We start from the raw sequence: 20,326 nt of genomic DNA on the forward strand, positions 1-20,326 counted from the left end.
AGTAGAGAAAGCAAACAGAGGTACAGACTCAATTCCCAAATGACTGCAGGTCCCTCCCAGGAATAGGTGGTCTCCCATAACAATTTTCCATCAGCTACCTGTGCTGCAACAAACGTACAACATTAATCTAATTATTATAATTAGGTATTTAAGAAATTCTTAATTTCAGGTTGGCAACAATTTATGTGCTGCATTTAGCTTATACATCTTGGAATAAAAGAAAGCGATGGGGGGGGAAAATTTCCTCAGAGTTGCCCCGACTCCACCACCGTAACATTGCAGGAAGTGCAGCGGATATCCTTTACGCACTTAGATGTGTTTGCCACAGAACCATTGCTCCATAGAAAAGTAATGGCACAGGAGGAGGCTATTCAGCCCATCGTGTCTTCGGGCCATTCCTCCGGCTAATTGACAACAGTGGAACAGGAGAAACTCCAAAGAATTCCAACCATAAGTTAGAAAAATGCTACTTGAGAGATAATTACCTCTGATAATATCTTCAGCAAACATAAAACGAAACCAGATAGTAAAACTTAAATAATGATTACTAACCTGTAACCTCAATATGAAAAATCAATTTCTCCCCAGCTGCTTCGCAGATATAATTGCCTCCGTCTTTTGTCTCTGCATTCTGAATAACAAGTTTTCGAATTCTACCATCAGATTCAAGTTTAACCTTCTGACTGGGACTGAGAATTTTTCCGCTTTTGGACCATTTGACCTCAGTTTTGAGTTGGGACACTTCACAGCTGAGAATAGCACTCTCTGATGCTCGAACCTGTACTTCCTTCTGAACTGATTCTTTATTGGCAAATACTGGTTCTGGTTCTGCGAACAATAGAGTTTCAATGAGTAAGAAAGATTAACAGCTTTTAAGAATAAGAAAATGCCATTAGGCCCAACAAGCCCATCCTTTTTGATGTTGTTAATTCCACCTAGCCACCTTCTCATCAAACCTTTCTGTCTTCTAACAACACATCGAGGTGTCCCTTGAATTAATTTGTACTGTTATCTTCAGTGTGCTTCCCTGGTAAACCATTCCGTCCCTTGAGTCTGCTCATCCATTCAATTAGATCATGACCAAACTGTACCTCAATTCCATTTGCCTGCCTTTATTCCATATCCCTTGATACCCTTACCCAACAAAAATGTACCAATCTCAGGAAAATTAAGATAAAAGGAAACTAAAAAAATTGACAAAATTCATTCAAATATTACAAAGAATACTGGAATTATTAAAGGAGTGAAAACTGCTGGGCATCTTCTCAGACAGTTACTAACCTGTAACCTGAATGTTGAAGGTCAGTTTCTCTCCAGCTGCTTCACATATGTATTCACCTCCATCTTTTGACTCCACATTCTGAATGATAAGCTTCCGAATTTTACCACTAGTTTCAAGTTTCATCTTTTTACTCTGACTGAGTAGCTTTCCATCTCTGAACCATTTGACCTCAGTTTTAGACTGTGACACTTCACAGCTGACAGTAGCATTCTCTGATTGTCGAACCTTCACATCCTTCTGAACTGAAGCTTTATTTACAAATCCAGTTTCTGGTTCTGCAACCAAGAAAAATTCAATCGCAACATTGAAGAGAGGATTGGCAGAGATAAACCTAAGCAGTGATTTGAGCTCAAATAACTGAAATTTTGATATGAGACACCAATATAGTAATGCATTTGATATGCCAAAAAATGTACACTTTGTAAGATAAGCATTTTTAATCTCCAGATTGGCCTAGCATTCATCTCAATGCTTGTTGAGACCCAAACTACCATCATGCTATTCAGGTACAGATGGATGTTGCAAATCTCTTCAGAAGGTGGTAACAACATACTGAGCACCAAAAAGGATGGGGAAAGGGGGAAACAAGTAAGGGAAAATGTCTTGACGATGTTTTGAATGAGCCATAACTTCCTCTAGTTAAATATTGGGCAAGCTGAAGCCATGCCTTGGGCTCCCACCACTGACTCCATCAACTGACCTGAACTCTTTAAACCTTAATGATACTAGTTACAGCCCTTAGAAACGTCTTTGACCCAGAAATTAATTTCCATCGCCATCAGAAATACAGCTACCACATTCATATCATCTCCCACCTCCGTTCCAACCTAATCCCATCTGCTGCTGAAACCTTCATATATGCCGTCATAAAAATTCAAACGTGATTATTCTACTGCTCTCCCTCCTTACCAGCCTCCCATTTTCTATCCTCCATAAACTGCAGTCAGCCATAACTTTACTGTTCATATTAGCTCCAATCCACCAATTTCCCAAACTTTAAATCCCTCCATGGTTTACCTTCCCTACTTCTATAACCTCCTCCAGCCCTACTACCTTTCCAAACTCTATTCTTCTGACTCCAATCTCTTATACATCCCTCCCTCCCTTCGACCCACAATAAGCAGGGATGCCTTCAGTCAACTTGCTTCCACTCTTCAGAATTCTTTCTCTGATTACTCCATCCTTCCACCCCCTTGTTTCCTTTAAGACTTTTATTAAAGCCCAATTCTTTTCCCAAACCTTATAAACTCCCTTTGTTTGGTTTGGAGTTTGTATCTTACCACACATACTTTTTGGGACAATTTTCTACTTTAAAGGTACTATATAAATACAAGTTGCTGTTGTTTTCAAAGCAAAGTAAGGAGGAGTAGGGAGAGAGTAACTGGCGAAGTTATGGCAATACAGAGGGAGAAACTCCAAAGAATGGCAACCATGTTAGAAAAATGCTATGTGAGGGATTATTTAACATTATCTTTAGGAAACATAGATAAGTCAACAGTAAACCATCAATGATCACTAACCTGTAACCTCAATATGGAAAATCAATTTCTCCCCAGCTGCTTCGCAGATATAATTGCCTCCGTCTTTTGTCTCTGCATTCTGAATAATAAGTTTTCGAATTCTACCATCAGATTCAAGTTTAACCTTCTGACTGGGACTGAGAATTTTTCCGCTTTTGGACCAGTTAACCTCAGTTTTGAGTTGGGACACTTCACAGCTGAGAATAGCACTCTCTGATGCTCGAACCTGTACTTCCTTCTGAATTGATTCTTTATTGGCAAATACTGGTTCTGGTTCTGCGAACAATAGAGTTTCAACTGGTAAGAAAGATTAACAGCTTTTAAGAATAAGAAAATGCCATTAGGCCCAACAAGCCCATCCTTTTTGATGTTGTTAATTCCACCTAGCCACCTTCTCATCAAACCTTTCTGTCTTCTAACAACACATCTAGGTGTCACTTGAATTAATTTGTACTGTTATCTTCAGTGTGCTTCCCTGGTAATTTATTCCAGGAGTCTAATACATATTGTTTGATAAGTTATGTCTGGCTTATCTTCTTACTTCTAACATTTTTAGCTGAGAAAATGGGTGAATCGGATTATCTTCCAAGTTTCCACACCTCTTAGGGTGCCCAACAAATTGTACTCCAGAGGTAGGCACTTCTGCCCATTCCCATTACAATGAACCAGCACTTTAGGGCATTTCTATGGATGGCATGCTATGCTGGAATTTCACCTGTAGTGCCCCTGACAGCAGATTCATGTCCCACTGGACTTAAGGTTCCATTGTGGGCTGAAAGTGGGTCTGAAATTACAAAAGCATAGAGCAAACAATCCCATCATTTGCTCTAGGTCGACAGCAGAAATCCTGTACTGCTACAACAATAAGGCAGAATTTGAACCCCTACTATTTAAATGTTGTCTCTTGGTACTTGAATTATTAACCACTGCCTACTATTGTACAATGCTCTTCACAATCAATCAAATAATCCTGAAGTGAAAATGCACAGCTGATCAGCACATAGCAATGTTCCTCAAAGAGCAGTGAGATAAATGAACTGGTAATCTATTTTAGTGATGTTGGTTGAAATATAAAAATATTAGCCAAAACACCACAAAAACTACCCTGCTTTTCTTTGAATCGTATCATGGGATCTTTTACACCCATCTGAAAAAGCAGACGTAGCCTCGTTTTAACATCTCATTCGAAACGCTGCACCTCCAAATGTGCAGCACTCCTTCAGTAATGCACTGAAGTGTCTTCCTGTTTATGTCCTCAATTTTCTGGAGTAGGTCTTGAACCTACGACCAGCTGTCTGAGAGGTGAGAGTATGACCACTGAGCCAAGACTGACACTTATCCTCCAATATGTTCTTAAAACAAAAAAATGATAATTTTTAAAAATTAAAACAGACCTTGTTAAAGAAAATCTGAAGAGATTACATTAATTGGAAAAATATTATTCTCTTTTTACTGTAATACCACATGCATACACATATGGGTCTAGAACTTGGCTGTGTAGCGCCTGTTTTTCAGGAGCCAAGCTGCCTGGGAAGACCCCAAACCTTTGGCTGGAAGTGAACTAACCAACATGTTGGGTAAAGAGAAACAAGAAGCATCCTTTGTCTTAAGTAGGTGTTAACCCCTTTACTTAAGCAAATAAAGGGCCTAACACTTGCTCAAGGCCCCTAGTCCAGCACTGGTTTGCCCTGAGGCAGCCAGTACTATCACGGCTGCATTTATGGAAAATTATTCTATTGAACACCAGAAAATCAAAGCGGTACGTAATTTACCTGCATGTGGATCCGAGAGGAGAGGCAGTGCACCTCCCGACCCCACAGTACAGGACCCAATCATCACTAGCTCCAACGCACTAACTCAAGTAAATTGTTGATATTCATTATATAGGTTCTCAGATGACTAATGACCAAAGGTAAACCATTCCGTCCCTTGAGTCTGCTCATCCATTCAATTAGATCATGACCAAACTGTACCTCAATTCCATTTGCCTGCCTTTATTCCATATCCCTTGATACCCTTACCCAACAAAAATGTACCAATCTCAGGAAAATTAAGATAAAAGGAAACTTAAAAAATTGACAAAATTCATTCAAATATTACAAAGAATACTGGAATTATTAAAGGAGTGAAAACTGCTGGGCATCTTCTCAGACAGTTACTAACCTGTAACCTGAATGTTGAAGGTCAGTTTCTCTCCAGCTGCTTCACATATGTATTCACCTCCATCTTTTGACTCCACATTCTGAATGATAAGCTTCCGAATTTTACCACTAGTTTCAAGTTTCATCTTTTTACTCTGACTGAGTAGCTTTCCATCTCTGAACCATTTGACCTCAGTTTTAGACTGTGACACTTCACAGCTGACAGTAGCATTCTCTGATTGTCGAACCTTCACATCCTTCTGAACTGAAGCTTTATTTACAAATCCAGTTTCTGGTTCTGCAACCAAGAAAAATTCAATCGCAACATTGAAGAGAGGATTGGCAGAGATAAACCTAAGCAGTGATTTGAGCTCAAATAACTGAAATTTTGATATGAGACACCAATATAGTAATGCATTTGATATGCCAAAAAATGTACACTTTGTAAGATAAGCATTTTTAATCTCCAGATTGGCCTAGCATTCATCTCAATGCTTGTTGAGACCCAAACTACCATCATGCTATTCAGGTACAGATGGATGTTGCAAATCTCTTCAGAAGGTGGTAACAACATACTGAGCACCAAAAAGGATGGGGAAAGGGGGAAACAAGTAAGGGAAAATGTCTTGACGATGTTTTGAATGAGCCATAACTTCCTCTAGTTAAATATTGGGCAAGCTGAAGCCATGCCTTGGGCTCCCACCACTGACTCCATCAACTGACCTGAACTCTTTAAACCTTAATGATACTAGTTACAGCCCTTAGAAACGTCTTTGACCCAGAAATTAATTTCCATCGCCATCAGAAATACAGCTACCACATTCATATCATCTCCCACCTCCGTTCCAACCTAATCCCATCTGCTGCTGAAACCTTCATATATGCCGTCATAAAAATTCAAACGTGATTATTCTACTGCTCTCCCTCCTTACCAGCCTCCCATTTTCTATCCTCCATAAACTGCAGTCAGCCATAACTTTACTGTTCATATTAGCTCCAATCCACCAATTTCCCAAACTTTAAATCCCTCCATGGTTTACCTTCCCTACTTCTATAACCTCCTCCAGCCCTACTACCTTTCCAAACTCTATTCTTCTGACTCCAATCTCTTATACATCCCTCCCTCCCTTCGACCCACAATAAGCAGGGATGCCTTCAGTCAACTTGCTTCCACTCTTCAGAATTCTTTCTCTGATTACTCCATCCTTCCACCCCCTTGTTTCCTTTAAGACTTTTATTAAAGCCCAATTCTTTTCCCAAACCTTATAAACTCCCTTTGTTTGGTTTGGAGTTTGTATCTTACCACACATACTTTTTGGGACAATTTTCTACTTTAAAGGTACTATATAAATACAAGTTGCTGTTGTTTTCAAAGCAAAGTAAGGAGGAGTAGGGAGAGAGTAACTGGCGAAGTTATGGCAATACAGAGGGAGAAACTCCAAAGAATGGCAACCATGTTAGAAAAATGCTATGTGAGGGATTATTTAACATTATCTTTAGGAAACATAGATAAGTCAACAGTAAACCATCAATGATCACTAACCTGTAACCTCAATATGGAAAATCAATTTCTCCCCAGCTGCTTCGCAGATATAATTGCCTCCGTCTTTTGTCTCTGCATTCTGAATAATAAGTTTTCGAATTCTACCATCAGATTCAAGTTTAACCTTCTGACTGGGACTGAGAATTTTTCCGCTTTTGGACCAGTTAACCTCAGTTTTGAGTTGGGACACTTCACAGCTGAGAATAGCACTCTCTGATGCTCGAACCTGTACTTCCTTCTGAATTGATTCTTTATTGGCAAATACTGGTTCTGGTTCTGCGAACAATAGAGTTTCAACTGGTAAGAAAGATTAACAGCTTTTAAGAATAAGAAAATGCCATTAGGCCCAACAAGCCCATCCTTTTTGATGTTGTTAATTCCACCTAGCCACCTTCTCATCAAACCTTTCTGTCTTCTAACAACACATCTAGGTGTCACTTGAATTAATTTGTACTGTTATCTTCAGTGTGCTTCCCTGGTAATTTATTCCAGGAGTCTAATACATATTGTTTGATAAGTTATGTCTGGCTTATCTTCTTACTTCTAACATTTTTAGCTGAGAAAATGGGTGAATCGGATTATCTTCCAAGTTTCCACACCTCTTAGGGTGCCCAACAAATTGTACTCCAGAGGTAGGCACTTCTGCCCATTCCCATTACAATGAACCAGCACTTTAGGGCATTTCTATGGATGGCATGCTATGCTGGAATTTCACCTGTAGTGCCCCTGACAGCAGATTCATGTCCCACTGGACTTAAGGTTCCATTGTGGGCTGAAAGTGGGTCTGAAATTACAAAAGCATAGAGCAAACAATCCCATCATTTGCTCTAGGTCGACAGCAGAAATCCTGTACTGCTACAACAATAAGGCAGAATTTGAACCCCTACTATTTAAATGTTGTCTCTTGGTACTTGAATTATTAACCACTGCCTACTATTGTACAATGCTCTTCACAATCAATCAAATAATCCTGAAGTGAAAATGCACAGCTGATCAGCACATAGCAATGTTCCTCAAAGAGCAGTGAGATAAATGAACTGGTAATCTATTTTAGTGATGTTGGTTGAAATATAAAAATATTAGCCAAAACACCACAAAAACTACCCTGCTTTTCTTTGAATCGTATCATGGGATCTTTTACACCCATCTGAGAAAGCAGACGTAGCCTCGTTTTAACATCTCATTCGAAACGCTGCACCTCCAAATGTGCAGCACTCCTTCAGTAATGCACTGAAGTGTCTTCCTGTTTATGTCCTCAATTTTCTGGAGTAGGTCTTGAACCTACGACCAGCTGTCTGAGAGGTGAGAGTATGACCACTGAGCCAAGACTGACACTTATCCTCCAATATGTTCTTAAAACAAAAAAATGATAATTTTTAAAAATTAAAACAGACCTTGTTAAAGAAAATCTGAAGAGATTACATTAATTGGAAAAATATTATTCTCTTTTTACTGTAATACCACATGCATACACATATGGGTCTAGAACTTGGCTGTGTAGCGCCTGTTTTTCAGGAGCCAAGCTGCCTGGGAAGACCCCAAACCTTTGGCTGGAAGTGAACTAACCAACATGTTGGGTAAAGAGAAACAAGAAGCATCCTTTGTCTTAAGTAGGTGTTAACCCCTTTACTTAAGCAAATAAAGGGCCTAACACTTGCTCAAGGCCCCTAGTCCAGCACTGGTTTGCCCTGAGGCAGCCAGTACTATCACGGCTGCATTTATGGAAAATTATTCTATTGAACACCAGAAAATCAAAGCGGTACGTAATTTACCTGCATGTGGATCCGAGAGGAGAGGCAGTGCACCTCCCGACCCCACAGTACAGGACCCAATCATCACTAGCTCCAACGCACTAACTCAAGTAAATTGTTGATATTCATTATATAGGTTCTCAGATGACTAATGACCAAAGGTAAACCATTCCGTCCCTTGAGTCTGCTCATCCATTCAATTAGATCATGACCAAACTGTACCTCAATTCCATTTGCCTGCCTTTATTCCATATCCCTTGATACCCTTACCCAACAAAAATGTACCAATCTCAGGAAAATTAAGATAAAAGGAAACTTAAAAAATTGACAAAATTCATTCAAATATTACAAAGAATACTGGAATTATTAAAGGAGTGAAAACTGCTGGGCATCTTCTCAGACAGTTACTAACCTGTAACCTGAATGTTGAAGGTCAGTTTCTCTCCAGCTGCTTCACATATGTATTCACCTCCATCTTTTGACTCCACATTCTGAATGATAAGCTTCCGAATTTTACCACTAGTTTCAAGTTTCATCTTTTTACTCTGACTGAGTAGCTTTCCATCTCTGAACCATTTGACCTCAGTTTTAGACTGTGACACTTCACAGCTGACAGTAGCATTCTCTGATTGTCGAACCTTCACATCCTTCTGAACTGAAGCTTTATTTACAAATCCAGTTTCTGGTTCTGCAACCAAGAAAAATTCAATCGCAACATTGAAGAGAGGATTGGCAGAGATAAACCTAAGCAGTGATTTGAGCTCAAATAACTGAAATTTTGATATGAGACACCAATATAGTAATGCATTTGATATGCCAAAAAATGTACACTTTGTAAGATAAGCATTTTTAATCTCCAGATTGGCCTAGCATTCATCTCAATGCTTGTTGAGACCCAAACTACCATCATGCTATTCAGGTACAGATGGATGTTGCAAATCTCTTCAGAAGGTGGTAACAACATACTGAGCACCAAAAAGGATGGGGAAAGGGGGAAACAAGTAAGGGAAAATGTCTTGACGATGTTTTGAATGAGCCATAACTTCCTCTAGTTAAATATTGGGCAAGCTGAAGCCATGCCTTGGGCTCCCACCACTGACTCCATCAACTGACCTGAACTCTTTAAACCTTAATGATACTAGTTACAGCCCTTAGAAACGTCTTTGACCCAGAAATTAATTTCCATCGCCATCAGAAATACAGCTACCACATTCATATCATCTCCCACCTCCGTTCCAACCTAATCCCATCTGCTGCTGAAACCTTCATATATGCCGTCATAAAAATTCAAACGTGATTATTCTACTGCTCTCCCTCCTTACCAGCCTCCCATTTTCTATCCTCCATAAACTGCAGTCAGCCATAACTTTACTGTTCATATTAGCTCCAATCCACCAATTTCCCAAACTTTAAATCCCTCCATGGTTTACCTTCCCTACTTCTATAACCTCCTCCAGCCCTACTACCTTTCCAAACTCTATTCTTCTGACTCCAATCTCTTATACATCCCTCCCTCCCTTCGACCCACAATAAGCAGGGATGCCTTCAGTCAACTTGCTTCCACTCTTCAGAATTCTTTCTCTGATTACTCCATCCTTCCACCCCCTTGTTTCCTTTAAGACTTTTATTAAAGCCCAATTCTTTTCCCAAACCTTATAAACTCCCTTTGTTTGGTTTGGAGTTTGTATCTTACCACACATACTTTTTGGGACAATTTTCTACTTTAAAGGTACTATATAAATACAAGTTGCTGTTGTTTTCAAAGCAAAGTAAGGAGGAGTAGGGAGAGAGTAACTGGCGAAGTTATGGCAATACAGAGGGAGAAACTCCAAAGAATGGCAACCATGTTAGAAAAATGCTATGTGAGGGATTATTTAACATTATCTTTAGGAAACATAGATAAGTCAACAGTAAACCATCAATGATCACTAACCTGTAACCTCAATATGGAAAATCAATTTCTCCCCAGCTGCTTCGCAGATATAATTGCCTCCGTCTTTTGTCTCTGCATTCTGAATAATAAGTTTTCGAATTCTACCATCAGATTCAAGTTTAACCTTCTGACTGGGACTGAGAATTTTTCCGCTTTTGGACCAGTTAACCTCAGTTTTGAGTTGGGACACTTCACAGCTGAGAATAGCACTCTCTGATGCTCGAACCTGTACTTCCTTCTGAATTGATTCTTTATTGGCAAATACTGGTTCTGGTTCTGCGAACAATAGAGTTTCAACTGGTAAGAAAGATTAACAGCTTTTAAGAATAAGAAAATGCCATTAGGCCCAACAAGCCCATCCTTTTTGATGTTGTTAATTCCACCTAGCCACCTTCTCATCAAACCTTTCTGTCTTCTAACAACACATCTAGGTGTCACTTGAATTAATTTGTACTGTTATCTTCAGTGTGCTTCCCTGGTAATTTATTCCAGGAGTCTAATACATATTGTTTGATAAGTTATGTCTGGCTTATCTTCTTACTTCTAACATTTTTAGCTGAGAAAATGGGTGAATCGGATTATCTTCCAAGTTTCCACACCTCTTAGGGTGCCCAACAAATTGTACTCCAGAGGTAGGCACTTCTGCCCATTCCCATTACAATGAACCAGCACTTTAGGGCATTTCTATGGATGGCATGCTATGCTGGAATTTCACCTGTAGTGCCCCTGACAGCAGATTCATGTCCCACTGGACTTAAGGTTCCATTGTGGGCTGAAAGTGGGTCTGAAATTACAAAAGCATAGAGCAAACAATCCCATCATTTGCTCTAGGTCGACAGCAGAAATCCTGTACTGCTACAACAATAAGGCAGAATTTGAACCCCTACTATTTAAATGTTGTCTCTTGGTACTTGAATTATTAACCACTGCCTACTATTGTACAATGCTCTTCACAATCAATCAAATAATCCTGAAGTGAAAATGCACAGCTGATCAGCACATAGCAATGTTCCTCAAAGAGCAGTGAGATAAATGAACTGGTAATCTATTTTAGTGATGTTGGTTGAAATATAAAAATATTAGCCAAAACACCACAAAAACTACCCTGCTTTTCTTTGAATCGTATCATGGGATCTTTTACACCCATCTGAGAAAGCAGACGTAGCCTCGTTTTAACATCTCATTCGAAACGCTGCACCTCCAAATGTGCAGCACTCCTTCAGTAATGCACTGAAGTGTCTTCCTGTTTATGTCCTCAATTTTCTGGAGTAGGTCTTGAACCTACGACCAGCTGTCTGAGAGGTGAGAGTATGACCACTGAGCCAAGACTGACACTTATCCTCCAATATGTTCTTAAAACAAAAAAATGATAATTTTTAAAAATTAAAACAGACCTTGTTAAAGAAAATCTGAAGAGATTACATTAATTGGAAAAATATTATTCTCTTTTTACTGTAATACCACATGCATACACATATGGGTCTAGAACTTGGCTGTGTAGCGCCTGTTTTTCAGGAGCCAAGCTGCCTGGGAAGACCCCAAACCTTTGGCTGGAAGTGAACTAACCAACATGTTGGGTAAAGAGAAACAAGAAGCATCCTTTGTCTTAAGTAGGTGTTAACCCCTTTACTTAAGCAAATAAAGGGCCTAACACTTGCTCAAGGCCCCTAGTCCAGCACTGGTTTGCCCTGAGGCAGCCAGTACTATCACGGCTGCATTTATGGAAAATTATTCTATTGAACACCAGAAAATCAAAGCGGTACGTAATTTACCTGCATGTGGATCCGAGAGGAGAGGCAGTGCACCTCCCGACCCCACAGTACAGGACCCAATCATCACTAGCTCCAACGCACTAACTCAAGTAAATTGTTGATATTCATTATATAGGTTCTCAGATGACTAATGACCAAAGGTAAACCATTCCGTCCCTTGAGTCTGCTCATCCATTCAATTAGATCATGACCAAACTGTACCTCAATTCCATTTGCCTGCCTTTATTCCATATCCCTTGATACCCTTACCCAACAAAAATGTACCAATCTCAGGAAAATTAAGATAAAAGGAAACTTAAAAAATTGACAAAATTCATTCAAATATTACAAAGAATACTGGAATTATTAAAGGAGTGAAAACTGCTGGGCATCTTCTCAGACAGTTACTAACCTGTAACCTGAATGTTGAAGGTCAGTTTCTCTCCAGCTGCTTCACATATGTATTCACCTCCATCTTTTGACTCCACATTCTGAATGATAAGCTTCCGAATTTTACCACTAGTTTCAAGTTTCATCTTTTTACTCTGACTGAGTAGCTTTCCATCTCTGAACCATTTGACCTCAGTTTTAGACTGTGACACTTCACAGCTGACAGTAGCATTCTCTGATTGTCGAACCTTCACATCCTTCTGAACTGAAGCTTTATTTACAAATCCAGTTTCTGGTTCTGCAACCAAGAAAAATTCAATCGCAACATTGAAGAGAGGATTGGCAGAGATAAACCTAAGCAGTGATTTGAGCTCAAATAACTGAAATTTTGATATGAGACACCAATATAGTAATGCATTTGATATGCCAAAAAATGTACACTTTGTAAGATAAGCATTTTTAATCTCCAGATTGGCCTAGCATTCATCTCAATGCTTGTTGAGACCCAAACTACCATCATGCTATTCAGGTACAGATGGATGTTGCAAATCTCTTCAGAAGGTGGTAACAACATACTGAGCACCAAAAAGGATGGGGAAAGGGGGAAACAAGTAAGGGAAAATGTCTTGACGATGTTTTGAATGAGCCATAACTTCCTCTAGTTAAATATTGGGCAAGCTGAAGCCATGCCTTGGGCTCCCACCACTGACTCCATCAACTGACCTGAACTCTTTAAACCTTAATGATACTAGTTACAGCCCTTAGAAACGTCTTTGACCCAGAAATTAATTTCCATCGCCATCAGAAATACAGCTACCACATTCATATCATCTCCCACCTCCGTTCCAACCTAATCCCATCTGCTGCTGAAACCTTCATATATGCCGTCATAAAAATTCAAACGTGATTATTCTACTGCTCTCCCTCCTTACCAGCCTCCCATTTTCTATCCTCCATAAACTGCAGTCAGCCATAACTTTACTGTTCATATTAGCTCCAATCCACCAATTTCCCAAACTTTAAATCCCTCCATGGTTTACCTTCCCTACTTCTATAACCTCCTCCAGCCCTACTACCTTTCCAAACTCTATTCTTCTGACTCCAATCTCTTATACATCCCTCCCTCCCTTCGACCCACAATAAGCAGGGATGCCTTCAGTCAACTTGCTTCCACTCTTCAGAATTCTTTCTCTGATTACTCCATCCTTCCACCCCCTTGTTTCCTTTAAGACTTTTATTAAAGCCCAATTCTTTTCCCAAACCTTATAAACTCCCTTTGTTTGGTTTGGAGTTTGTATCTTACCACACATACTTTTTGGGACAATTTTCTACTTTAAAGGTACTATATAAATACAAGTTGCTGTTGTTTTCAAAGCAAAGTAAGGAGGAGTAGGGAGAGAGTAACTGGCGAAGTTATGGCAATACAGAGGGAGAAACTCCAAAGAATGGCAACCATGTTAGAAAAATGCTATGTGAGGGATTATTTAACATTATCTTTAGGAAACATAGATAAGTCAACAGTAAACCATCAATGATCACTAACCTGTAACCTCAATATGGAAAATCAATTTCTCCCCAGCTGCTTCGCAGATATAATTGCCTCCGTCTTTTGTCTCTGCATTCTGAATAATAAGTTTTCGAATTCTACCATCAGATTCAAGTTTAACCTTCTGACTGGGACTGAGAATTTTTCCGCTTTTGGACCAGTTAACCTCAGTTTTGAGTTGGGACACTTCACAGCTGAGAATAGCACTCTCTGATGCTCGAACCTGTACTTCCTTCTGAATTGATTCTTTATTGGCAAATACTGGTTCTGGTTCTGCGAACAATAGAGTTTCAACTGGTAAGAAAGATTAACAGCTTTTAAGAATAAGAAAATGCCATTAGGCCCAACAAGCCCATCCTTTTTGATGTTGTTAATTCCACCTAGCCACCTTCTCATCAAACCTTTCTGTCTTCTAACAACACATCTAGGTGTCACTTGAATTAATTTGTACTGTTATCTTCAGTGTGCTTCCCTGGTAATTTATTCCAGGAGTCTAATACATATTGTTTGATAAGTTATGTCTGGCTTATCTTCTTACTTCTAACATTTTTAGCTGAGAAAATGGGTGAATCGGATTATCTTCCAAGTTTCCACACCTCTTAGGGTGCCCAACAAATTGTACTCCAGAGGTAGGCACTTCTGCCCATTCCCATTACAATGAACCAGCACTTTAGGGCATTTCTATGGATGGCATGCTATGCTGGAATTTCACCTGTAGTGCCCCTGACAGCAGATTCATGTCCCACTGGACTTAAGGTTCCATTGTGGGCTGAAAGTGGGTCTGAAATTACAAAAGCATAGAGCAAACAATCCCATCATTTGCTCTAGGTCGACAGCAGAAATCCTGTACTGCTACAACAATAAGGCAGAATTTGAACCCCTACTATTTAAATGTTGTCTCTTGGTACGTGAATTATTAACCACTGCCTACTATTGTACAATGCTCTTCACAATCAATCAAATAATCCTGAAGTGAAAATGCACAGCTGATCAGCACATAGCAATGTTCCTCAAAGAGCAGTGAGATAAATGAACTGGTAATCTATTTTAGTGATGTTGGTTGAAATATAAAAATATTAGCCAAAACACCACAAAAACTACCCTGCTTTTCTTTGAATCGTATCATGGGATCTTTTACACCCATCTGAGAAAGCAGACGTAGCCTCGTTTTAACATCTCATTCGAAACGCTGCACCTCCAAATGTGCAGCACTCCTTCAGTAATGCACTGAAGTGTCTTCCTGTTTATGTCCTCAATTTTCTGGAGTAGGTCTTGAACCTACGACCAGCTGTCTGAGAGGTGAGAGTATGACCACTGAGCCAAGACTGACACTTATCCTCCAATATGTTCTTAAAACAAAAAAATGATAATTTTTAAAAATTAAAACAGACCTTGTTAAAGAAAATCTGAAGAGATTACATTAATTGGAAAAATATTATTCTCTTTTTACTGTAATACCACATGCATACACATATGGGTCTAGAACTTGGCTGTGTAGCGCCTGTTTTTCAGGAGCCAAGCTGCCTGGGAAGACCCCAAACCTTTGGCTGGAAGTGAACTAACCAACATGTTGGGTAAAGAGAAACAAGAAGCATCCTTTGTCTTAAGTAGGTGTTAACCCCTTTACTTAAGCAAATAAAGGGCCTAACACTTGCTCAAGGCCCCTAGTCCAGCACTGGTTTGCCCTGAGGCAGCCAGTACTATCACGGCTGCATTTATGGAAAATTATTCTATTGAACACCAGAAAATCAAAGCGGTACGTAATTTACCTGCATGTGGATCCGAGAGGAGAGGCAGTGCACCTCCCGACCCCACAGTACAGGACCCAATCATCACTAGCTCCAACGCACTAACTCAAGTAAATTGTTGATATTCATTATATAGGTTCTCAGATGACTAATGACCAAAGGTAAACCATTCCGTCCCTTGAGTCTGCTCATCCATTCAATTAGATCATGACCAAACTGTACCTCAATTCCATTTGCCTGCCTTTATTCCATATCCCTTGATACCCTTACCCAACAAAAATGTACCAATCTCAGGAAAATTAAGATAAAAGGAAACTTAAAAAATTGACAAAATTCATTCAAATATTACAAAGAATACTGGAATTATTAAAGGAGTGAAAACTGCTGGGCATCTTCTCAGACAGTTACTAACCTGTAACCTGAATGTTGAAGGTCAGTTTCTCTCCAGCTGCTTCACATATGTATTCACCTCCATCTTTTGACTCCACATTCTGAATGATAAGCTTCCGAATTTTACCACTAGTTTCAAGTTTCATCTTTTTACTCTGACTGAGTAGCTTTCCATCTCTGAACCATTTGACCTCAGTTTTAGACTGTGACACTTCACAGCTGACAGTAGCATTCTCTGATTGTCGAACCTTCACATCCTTCTGAACTGAAGCTTTATTTACAAATCCAGTTTCTGGTTCTGCAACCAAGAAAAATTCAATCGCAACAATGAAGAGAGGATTGGCAGAGATAAACCTAAGCAGTGATTTGAGCTCAAATAACTGAAATTTTGATATGAGACACCAATATAATAATGCATTTGATATGCCAAAAAATGTACACTTTGTAAGATAAGCATTTTTAATCTCCAGATTGGCCTAGCATTCATCTCAATGCTTGTTGAGACCCAAACTACCATCATGCTATTCAGGTACAGATGGATGTTGCAAATCTCTTCATAAGGTGGTAACAACATACTGAGCACCAAAAAGGATGGGGAAAGGGGGAAACAAGTAAGGGAAAATGTCTTGACGATGTTTTGAATGAGCCATAACTTCCTCTAGTGAAATATTGGGCAAGCTGAAGCCATGCCTTGGGCTCCCACCACTGACTCCATCAACTGACCTGAACTCTTTAAACCTTAATGATACTAGTTACAGCCCTTAGAAACGTCTTTGACCCAGAAATTAATTTCCATCGCCATCAGAAATACAGCTACCACATTCATATCATCTCCCACCTCCGTTCCAACCTAATCCCATCTGCTGCTGAAACCTTCATATATGCCGTCATAAAAATTCAAACGTGATTATTCTACTGCTCTCCCTCCTTACCAGCCTCCCATTTTCTATCCTCCATAAACTGCAGTCAGCCATAACTTTACTGTTCATATTAGCTCCAATCCACCAATTTCCCAAACTTTAAATCCCTCCATGGTTTACCTTCCCTACTTCTATAACCTCCTCCAGCCCTACTACCTTTCCAAACTCTATTCTTCTGACTCCAATCTCTTATACATCCCTCCCTCCCTTCAACCCACAATAAACAGGGATGCCTTCAGTCAACTTGCTTCCACTCTTCAGAATTCTTTCTCTGATTACTCCATCCTTCCACCCCCTTGTTTCCTTTAAGACTTTTATTAAAGCCCAATTCTTTTCCCAAACCTTATAAACTCCCTTTGTTTGGTTTGGAGTTTGTATCTTACCACACATACTTTTTGGGACAATTTTCTACTTTAAAGGCACTATATAAATACAAGTTGCTGTTGTTTTCAAAGCAAAGTAAGGAGGAGTAGGGAGAGAGTAACTGGCGAAGTTATGGCAATACAGAGGGAGAAACTCCAAAGAATGGCAACCATGTTAGAAAAATGCTATGTGAGGGATTATTTAACATTATCTTTAGGAAACATAGATAAGTCAACAGTAAACCATCAATGATCACTAACCTGTAACCTCAATATGGAAAATCAATTTCTCCCCAGCTGCTTCGCAGATATAATTGCCTCCGTCTTTTGTCTCTGCATTCTGAATAACAAGTTTTCGAATTCTCCCATCAGATTCAAGTTTAACCTTCTGACTGGGACTGAGAATTTTTCCGCTTTTGGACCAGTTAACCTCAGTTTTGAGTTGGGACACTTCACAGCTGAGAATAGCACTCTCTGATGCTCGAACCTGTACTTCCTTCTGAATTGATTCTTTATTGGCAAATACTGGTTCTGGTTCTGCGAACAATAGAGTTTCAACTGGTAAGAAAGATTAACAGCTTTTAAGAATAAGAAAATGCCATTAGGCCCAACAAGCCCATCCTTTTTGATGTTGTTAATTCCACCTAGCCACCTTCTCATCAAACCTTTCTGTCTTCTAACAACACATCTAGGTGTCACTTGAATTAATTTGTACTGTTATCTTCAGTGTGCTTCCCTGGTAATTTATTCCAGGAGTCTAATACATATTGTTTGATAAGTCATGTCTGGCTTATCTTCTTACTTCTAACATTTTTAACTGAGAAAATGGGTGAATCGGATTATCTTCCAAGTTTCCACACCTCTTAGGGTGCCCAACAAATTGTACTCCAGAGATAGGCACTTCTGCCCATTCCCATTACAATGAACCAGCACTTTAGGGCATTTCTATGGATGGCATGCTATGCTGGAATTTCACCTGTAGTGCCCCTGACAGCAGATTCATGTCCCAGTGGACTTAAGGTTCCATTGTGGGCTGAAAGTGGGTCTGAAATTACAAAAGCATAGAGCAAACAATCCCATCATTTGCTCTAGGTCGACAGCAGAAATCCTGTACTGCTACAACAATAAGGCAGAATTTGAACCCCTACTATTTAAATGTTGTCTCTTGGTACGTGAATTATTAACCACTGCCTACTATTGTACAATGCTCTTCACAATCAATCAAATAATCCTGAAGTGAAAATGCACAGCTGATCAGCACATAGCAATGTTCCTCAAAGAGCAGTGAGATAAATGAACTGGTAATCTATTTTAGTGATGTTGGTTGAAATATAAAAATATTAGCCAAAACACCACAAAAACTACCCTGCTTTTCTTTGAATCGTATCATGGGATCTTTTACACCCATCTGAGAAAGCAGACGTAGCCTCGTTTTAACATCTCATTCAAAACGCTGCACCTCCAAATGTGCAGCACTCCTTCAGTAATGCACTGAAGTGTCTTCCTGTTTATGTCCTCAACTTTCTGGAGTAGGTCTTGAACCTACGACCAGCTGTCTGAGAGGTGAGAGTATGACCACTGAGCCAAGACTGACACTTATCCTCCAATATGTTCTTAAAACAAAAAAATGATAATTTTTAAAAATTAAAACAGACCTTGTTAAAGAAAATCTGAAGAGATTACATTAATTGGAAAAATATTATTCTCTTTTTACTGTAATACCACATGCATACACATATGGGTCTAGAACTTGGCTGTGTAGCGCCTGTTTTTCAGGAGCCAAGCTGCCTGGGAAGACCCCAAACCTTTGGCTGGAAGTGAACTAACCAACATGTTGGGTAAAGAGAAACAAGAAGCATCCTTTGTCTTAAGTAGGTGTTAACCCCTTTACTTAAGCAAATAAAGGGCCTAACACTTGCTCAAGGCCCCTAGTCCAGCACTGGTTTGCCCTGAGGCAGCCAGTGCTATCACGGCTGCACTTATGGAAAATTATTCTATTGAACACCAGAAAATCAAAGCGGTACGTAATTTACCTGCATGTGGATCCGAGAGGAGAGGCAGTGCACCTCCCGACCCCACAGTACAGGACCCAATCATCACTAGCTCAAACGCACTAACTCAAGTAAATTGTTGATATTCATTATATAGGTTCTCAGATGACTAATGACCAAAGGTAAACCATTCCGTCCCTTGAGTCTGCTCATCCATTCAATTAGATCATGACCAAACTGTACCTCAATTCCATTTGCCTGCCTTTATTCCATATCCCTTGATACCCTTACCCAACAAAAATGTACCAATCTCAGGAAAATTAAGATAAAAGGAAACTAAAAAAATTGACAAAATTCATTCAAATATTACAAAGAATACTGGAATTATTAAAGGAGTGAAAACTGCTGGGCATCTTCTCAGACAGTTACTAACCTGTAACCTGAATGTTGAAGGTCAGTTTCTCTCCAGCTGCTTCACATATGTATTCACCTCCATCTTTTGACTCCACATTCTGAATGATAAGCTTCCGAATTTTACCACTAGTTTCAAGTTTCATCTTTTTACTCTGACTGAGTAGCTTTCCATCTCTGAACCATTTGACCTCAGTTTTAGACTGTGACACTTCACAGCTGACAGTAGCATTCTCTGATTGTCGAACCTTCACATCCTTCTGAACTGAAGCTTTATTTACAAATCCAGTTTCTGGTTCTGCAACCAAGAAAAATTCAATCGCAACATTGAAGAGAGGATTGGCAGAGATAAACCTAAGCAGTGATTTGAGCTCAAATAACTGAAATTTTGATATGAGACACCAATATAATAATGCATTTGATATGCCAAAAAATGTACACTTTGTAAGATAAGCATTTTTAATCTCCAGATTGGCCTAGCATTCATCTCAATGCTTGTTGAGACCCAAACTACCATCATGCTATTCAGGTACAGATGGATGTTGCAAATCTCTTCATAAGGTGGTAACAACATACTGAGCACCAAAAAGGATGGGGAAAGGGGGAAACAAGTAAGGGAAAACGTCTTGACGATGTTTTGAATGAGC

At 39.5% G+C, this 20,326-nt stretch overlaps 1 protein-coding gene across 1 annotated transcript in view; it reads right to left on the reverse strand.

Annotated features, from left to right (window-relative positions):
* The window catches only part of obscnb (obscurin, cytoskeletal calmodulin and titin-interacting RhoGEF b), an 868,128-nt gene that overhangs the window by 726,668 nt on the left and 121,134 nt on the right, over positions 1-20,326 (reverse strand). Inside the window, exons 22-33 of the mRNA XM_068053434.1 lie at positions 19,702-19,977; positions 17,539-17,814; positions 16,018-16,293; positions 13,855-14,130; positions 12,334-12,609; positions 10,171-10,446; positions 8,650-8,925; positions 6,487-6,762; positions 4,966-5,241; positions 2,803-3,078; positions 1,282-1,557; positions 553-828 (exon numbers count right to left, since the gene is read on the reverse strand). Coding sequence (XP_067909535.1) covers positions 553-828; positions 1,282-1,557; positions 2,803-3,078; positions 4,966-5,241; positions 6,487-6,762; positions 8,650-8,925; positions 10,171-10,446; positions 12,334-12,609; positions 13,855-14,130; positions 16,018-16,293; positions 17,539-17,814; positions 19,702-19,977 — 3,312 coding nt within the window. The remainder of the gene's footprint in view (positions 1-552; positions 829-1,281; positions 1,558-2,802; positions 3,079-4,965; positions 5,242-6,486; positions 6,763-8,649; positions 8,926-10,170; positions 10,447-12,333; positions 12,610-13,854; positions 14,131-16,017; positions 16,294-17,538; positions 17,815-19,701; positions 19,978-20,326) is intronic.

This window comes from Heterodontus francisci, chromosome 2 (assembly GCF_036365525.1).
Source record: "Heterodontus francisci isolate sHetFra1 chromosome 2, sHetFra1.hap1, whole genome shotgun sequence".
Taxonomy (NCBI): Eukaryota; Metazoa; Chordata; class Chondrichthyes; order Heterodontiformes; family Heterodontidae; genus Heterodontus; species Heterodontus francisci.